The sequence below is a fragment of the Octopus bimaculoides genome, chromosome 3, assembly GCF_001194135.2.
Source record: "Octopus bimaculoides isolate UCB-OBI-ISO-001 chromosome 3, ASM119413v2, whole genome shotgun sequence".
Taxonomy (NCBI): domain Eukaryota; kingdom Metazoa; phylum Mollusca; class Cephalopoda; order Octopoda; family Octopodidae; genus Octopus; species Octopus bimaculoides.
The window spans coordinates 29,913,511-29,920,440 of NC_068983.1; the positions used below are offsets into that span (position 1 = coordinate 29,913,511).

The window sequence follows — 6,930 nt, forward strand, 5'->3', positions numbered from 1 at the left end:
GATTCTTGTTATACAGATGTTCGTCGCTGGCTGAGATTCTTGTCTGTTTATTTATCGTGGTGAAGCTAAGTCACCTAACAGAATCGAAGAGAGAGATGTGCCGCGGTGGTTTAGTTTGGTGTACATAGAAAGTCGTGTAGACGCTGGTGGAGATTGATGCTGGTTAGTAGTAATCGTAGAATCATGTTGGTCATGACGATGATGCTGGTTAGTAGTCGTAGACTCGTGTTGCTGATGTGGCGACGGCGGTGGTCATCGTTGGCTGGACGAAGCTGTTGATATGTCGCTGGCTGCCGTCGTGTAGTACACGGAACAGTCTCTATAGAGAAACTGAACCGAGACAAATTTGCTGGGTATGAGTTGCTCTATTTATAGCGAATTATCGGCTCCCGAATGCTTCAGAAAAATACTCTATCACGTGACCTTATTAGGGGCCGTGATTGGTCAGTTTGCGTTCTGGCGGGAACGGTTCGAAGAAGTTGCCGCTTCGAATATTAATCAGTCACGTGATGACAAGGAGATGGGTTCTCCGCTACGCTCGCGCGTGTTTATATTTAAATGAGAAGATTGTATCTAATGGCGATAGGTAGTTTCACTACATATATATTACATGATTTAGTTAAAGAAGGTAGACTAACACCTATGTTATTACTGTTTAGGTCTGGTGAGAACAGACCTATGATCGAAGGAATTCAGTCCGTGGCTACCTATCTTTTTGTATAATACCAGAAACTGCAATATGTTTTTCTGTTATTTAGGATGCTATGTTGTGATTTGAGGGTGATTAGTTGTTATTTCTAGCAGGTCAAATGGTGACAGTCACGTTCTGTTGCCTTTAAATTCGTAAAGTAACCTTGATGTACGCAATGAAATAAAATAGCAGTCTTGTAATAGATAGCTTGGTCAAAATTCCTCAAACTCAACTCCTGACAAAATTGAAAAAAGAGAAAAAAAAATAGTATCTGTCGCGCCGGTAATTAATGTAGATGAATACTATTTACCTATAGTAACTAGATTCTGGTACTGGAAAAAAAATAAGGTTTCATATTACGAATTTGCTTCAAAAAATAAAGCAATGAATGGTAGCGAATGATCACCAAAACATAAATACAAAAGGAAGATTTATATATTTATGTTCTGGTACACGTATGCTAATGAAGAATTAATACAATTACTGTTTTGTCCCTACACTGTCTTTTTCGTAGTACAGTCCAACTGCAAATAAAATCTAATGTCTTTTTCTATCATTATTAAAAAAAAAACATTTTATACCAAATTAAAAGCAGACATTGTATTCATTTTGGATATTCTTTGTAAGCACACCAGAAAAGTTTGAAAGAATACATGAATTTAAAGCAATATTATTATTAATAAATAGTAAAAAAATTAAATCCAAGTTCGAAAGCAATTGAAATATTTTATTTTATTAATGAAGTATGAATAAAATAAAGTTTATGTATTGTTAAAAAATATTTATATGTAAATATACTTCAAAAACATTAACATAAAAGCAATATTAATGTTAATAAATGCTAATAAATTAACTTCACGGTCGATAGCAATTGGAATATTTTTATTTTCAAATAAAATAAAGTTTTCATATGGTTAAAAATATTTTTAATATGTAAAATATATTTTTAAATAATTAACAATAGCAATATACATTTTACGACATTCTCGGAATGTTTCGTCAGGTTCCGTCAATTTTCGTTCGTTTCCGATACGACCTTCACTTTATCTCTCAAGGTGAGGAAAATAAAGGTCACTGGAGATAGTGGTTGCGAGATAGCAGTTTAGTAGCTGCTTGACAGAGATCCAGTAAGTGACTGATTGGTTGTGAATTACCTGAGATAAGCATTTCAACACCAAAAATGGAAGCAAAGGAAACTGCTGTGAAAACGCAGAAGAGTACGGTTCAGAACTTACGAGGAGAATTTAGTCGTAACGACAGCGTCATGGCAGTTCCAGGTCGAGAAGGTGCTTATGTTGAGAAGGGTTCATATCAAGGCCGAGCCGTCGGTGTTTTCACCAGTGGAGGCGATGCACAAGGTAATAATGAGCTTTGATATCTATTTGCTTTGTTTTTATTAAAAAAAGAGAAGAAATCTGATTATTTATTGATGCTTTTTCTCCCCCCGACATTTTTTCTTTTGCTTTTTTGTTTTGATGAACGAAAAGCCAAGCCAGTCGCAATCAGCCACTTTCTGTTGTTGACGATACTTGCCATCACAAGATGTTTTTAAACACTCTTTTACTTGTTTCAGCCATTTGACTGCGGCCATGCTGGAGCACCGCCTTTTAGTCGAGCAAATCGACCCCAGGACTTATTCTTTGTAAGCCTAGTACTTATTATCGGTCTTTTTTTGCCGAACCGCTAAGTTACGGGGACGTAAACACACCAGCGTCGGTTGTCAAGCGATGTTGGGGAGACAAACACAGACACACAAACATACACACACATAAACATACACACACACACACATATATATATACATATATATATATACATATATATATATACATATATATATATATATATATATATATATACGACGGGCTTCTTTCAGTTTCCGTCTACCAAATCCACTCACAAGGCTTTGGTAACAGCGATTACTAATTATCTAATTATCATTCAAAACCATATTTCGTTTTCTGTCTAATTGCTATTTGAAAACAAATTTCATAAATTAATACTCTAGTCTATATTACCAACCGAAGTGAACTTTAACTTTCACCCTTTCGGGGTCAATAAAATTAAATACAAGTCAAATACGGCGTCGATTTAATTGACTACACCACACACTTCTCTTCGTGCAAATGCGAAGGCTTGTGACAAAGTTAGAAATCAATATTCCCAGACTAACTTTCTGAGTTCTAATCTTTACTGTGGTCAATATTGTTTCGCTGTGTGTGTTATAATTATGCAAGATTTTAGTGTGACTATTCATTTTGTCCACTACTACCAATTCGCTAGTTGCAGTTCTTTATGGAATTGGTTGAGTATGTCAAAGATCGGTAAAAATACAATATCATTCAAGAACTGTGGATTTAATTAATTATATCCTTTCTTTAAATTTCTGGGTTTGCATCAATGTTAGAAATTAAAGAAATCATTGCTGCTGTTGTCGATTGGCAAGAAACGTTAGAAAGTCGTCACAACATTGCTTGCAGTATTTGTTCCGGCACTATGTCCCGAGTTCAAATACCGTTGACAACAAATTTGTCTTCTTTTATCCTTCCGAGGTCGATAATAGCAGTGATGTACTTGGGTTGCCATTATTGTATCTTTTATCATTTTTATGTTCTTCCTTATAGGATAAAGGGCAGCATTCATGACCCTCTTTATTTGGTTAATATCTATTAACCCTTCTAGATATTAACCCTTTATTTTTCCTGAGATCAGTGGAGGGAAAAGAGGAAATTATCCTCACAGCAAGGTCTTCGCCCAAATACTTGCATCTATATGTCTGATCGTGATGCTAAAGCCGGACGTCAGAGTGAAACAGTAATTATTATTGACAATAATCACAATCTTACTGATTTCTAACATCTAGTAAAATCTATCTTGTTATATAATTAACATGTTTTGTTGTTCTTACAAGTGGATGATAGGGGTAAGAAATAACAGGTTGAATTCGATATGCAACTGCTACTTCTTTCTCGAACAACACTACTAGTACGAGTGACGCAACGAAATGTCAAGTTTATATTTATTTTTAATCGTCATTCGTCCTTCACCTTATACAGTAGGTTGAAGGACAATTTTTATATCTACACATTTATCAACGAATTACTTTGTATTCTTATACCAATGTCTAATTTACCTTAGACAATATGGTTTTAATGTTTTAATCATTGTTATTTCACAAGTAGAACCAGTGCAGAGTGTATTACAAGTACTATTGGCACTGTCTTTTTTTTTCAGTTTTTTTTTCTTAAATATAACTGGAGCGAGAACAACACATCCCACAAAGTGTCCTTCCTCTTTTAACACAGTAGGGTCTAATTTGAAGGACATTTGGCTGCTGTTTTCAGCATGTCGAGTGATTTTGCTGTGTATAGGCCCACTCAAAATCACTCAGTATCTGGATAAATAAGTGTCTATAAAATTTTGAAACTGTTTATATTTGTACAACTCACTCCAGCATATATATATATATATATATATATATATATATATATATATATATATATATATATGATTGAGCAAGCTTATGATCAGAAACGTTTCAGCCATGACCAACTTTTTTTTTTTTTTTTATACCTACGAATACATTATCCTCTATGTACATTTTAAAAGATAAGACTGTAGGATGTAATTTGAGGAAATTTGACTGTTGTTTCTAACAAGTCGAACGACTGTATCGAGGCTCCCTTAGCTCGTGATATTTTTTATACCAATATATCCTTTAGAACGATAAGGATATGATTTTGAAGGAGACGTGGGTGCTATTTTTAGCAGATCTAGCAACCAGATAAGGACTACCTTAAGTGTGTGTTAAGAGGATATATTTAGTCTTCATTATCACTAGTTTCTCCTTGTTACGAATCTAAGTTTGTCTCCATTTCATGTTTCTAACCCACCGCCTAGAAATTTATGCACAATTCGTTTCCGCGATTAAATTAATATTCATTTATTTTATTAATGGTTGTTGCTATTTTCGTATTTTGGGACAAACAAAATTGCAACGCTATTTGTATTCTACACTTCTAATAATCCCAAGAAAAGCATGAATGTTACAACATACTAGCTACACAGTCTCTTGAAATAAAGTTTCAGACCTCTGCTGAAGAGTCGCCAAGTTATAAGATTATCATCATTATTATTATTATTATTATGATAAATAAATCTAGGACTTGGTTATTTTGTTTATTTTGTCTTCTTTCTGTCATAATTGTAACTCCTTTTACTTTATATATAATTTTTAGTCCCTGGAGCTTTATATGTAGGAACCTAATTCTTGTTTATGGTTTGTTTTTATTTAAATTTTTGTTAACGATTAGATGTTCTGTCAATCCAATTACTCTAATTTACTTCGTCCTCAATTAAACATGATTATGTTGTATTGTAGTGGGTAATTTCGCTGTTTTCTTTTAGAGACGAATCAGTTCCAATGGATAGCTAAAACACTGAAAGCACCTTATCAGAACTGCTTCAGCAACTTCGAAAGAAAACATTTAATTAATTCAATGTTAAACACACACACACACACACACACACACACACACACACACACACACACACACACCTCGTTCATTGTATTTCATTTTATTATCAGCAGATCAAATACTGTGAAAATTGGTTAAAACAAGATCAATAATAATTACTAGAGTTGCTTGAGGAAATTTCACGTTTTAATGCATTTATTTTGATGTATTAACCTTCTTGGATATGAATAACTCATTTCATTTCTCACTGTCATTCAGTATTTCTTCATATATATTCGAAGTTGACCACTATGCAGACGTACACCCCCCTCCCACACAAAGTTAAATAAGATTCGAGTAAAAACCTTGTAGAATGCTTTGCAAGCTCATCCACAGTTATTGGCTACCTGATGTCATCATACAGTGGAAATGTTCCTGCTACTATGTATACATCAGGAATTCCATAGTATCCATGGAGTTTATATAAACAGATAAATGATAGAAAATGAAACAAATGACATCCTTTATTTAAAATCACTACAATTCTTTCGATACTTTTACACTTTTAGTGTGATGAAGTGCTGAGGAGTATTTTTTATCATATATCCAAGTTGTAAAAGGCATATTCTGAGGTGATTGATTGTTTTTAAGTAATCACCTGAGGAGGTGAAATTTACATTTTGGATGTATGATAATGATTACACAACTTTTCACCAATGTACTAAAGGTGTAAAAATATGGGGAAACAATTTTAATGATTTTAAATGAAGTATGTCATTCATTCCATTTTCTGTCATACATATATATATATATATATATATATATATGCCGCTAGACTGGCTCCTGTGCAGGTGGCACATAAAATACACCATTTTGAGCGTGGCCGTTGCCAGTACCGCCTGACTGGCCTTCGCGCTGGTGGCGTGTAAAAGCACCCACTGCACTCTCGGAGTGGTTGGCGTTAGGAAGGGCATCCAGCTGTAGAAACTCTGCCAAATCAGATTGGAGCCTGGTGTAGCCATCTGGTTCACCAGTCCTCAGTCAAATCGTCCAACCCATGCTAGCAAGGAAAGTGGACGTTAAATGATGATGATGATGATCGATATGTGTGTTAGTGGCATGGTACAAATTTGTGAGACATTCTAAAAATTCTGCATTTGAAATTCTTTAAATGAATATATGCACACACTTGGTTGTGTGCATCTACAAAGACTTATGCAAAAGGTAATCATGTGCACGCACACACACACACACACACACACACATGTACTGAAGATACATGTCCACAGAGAATGTAAGTGCTGGTGCATACTTCTACAAATATGCACGCTAACTGAACCATGTGTTAACAGACCCTGAGAACTGTCTTAACTCAAGGAGTGTTGTTACTTTGTTAGCAAGTGACTTGAATTCCTGAAGAACATGAATAAATCCCAACAGAAACAGCTATATATGCTATTGGCACCTTATACACATGTGCATTCACACATATGCAGTATAAGCTCACACTATATGCACACATTTATGTCTAACATAAACCACACTTGTATACAGTCATACACATGAACACATATACACATTACTGCTGGTAAAACATGCTCCTAGAGACACCTATACATACACATACAGATGTTTACCCATGCATATACACACATATGGACTCACATCTCACAAATACACATGCATCTATATATGCATATGTTTACAAACTTCTATCTCACATGCCTATGTTTACACACACACACACACACACACACACACACACACACACACACACACACA

General features: G+C 34.7%; 1 protein-coding gene and 1 long non-coding RNA gene across 3 annotated transcripts in view; one reads left to right on the plus strand and one right to left on the minus strand.

Moving 5' to 3' along the window:
- Positions 1-6,930, minus strand: part of LOC128247273 (uncharacterized) — a 76,949-nt gene that overhangs the window by 26,774 nt on the left and 43,245 nt on the right. The window lies entirely within an intron of this gene.
- Positions 1,728-6,930, plus strand: part of LOC106867283 (ATP-dependent 6-phosphofructokinase) — a 50,805-nt gene continuing 45,602 nt past the window's right edge. For both annotated transcript variants that reach the window (XR_001409119.2, XM_014912119.2), the window contains exon 1: positions 1,728-2,049. Coding sequence is in view for 1 of the 2 variants with exons in the window: in XM_014912119.2 (XP_014767605.1) it covers positions 1,872-2,049 (178 nt within the window). In the remaining variant the exon portion in view is untranslated. The remainder of the gene's footprint in view (positions 2,050-6,930) is intronic.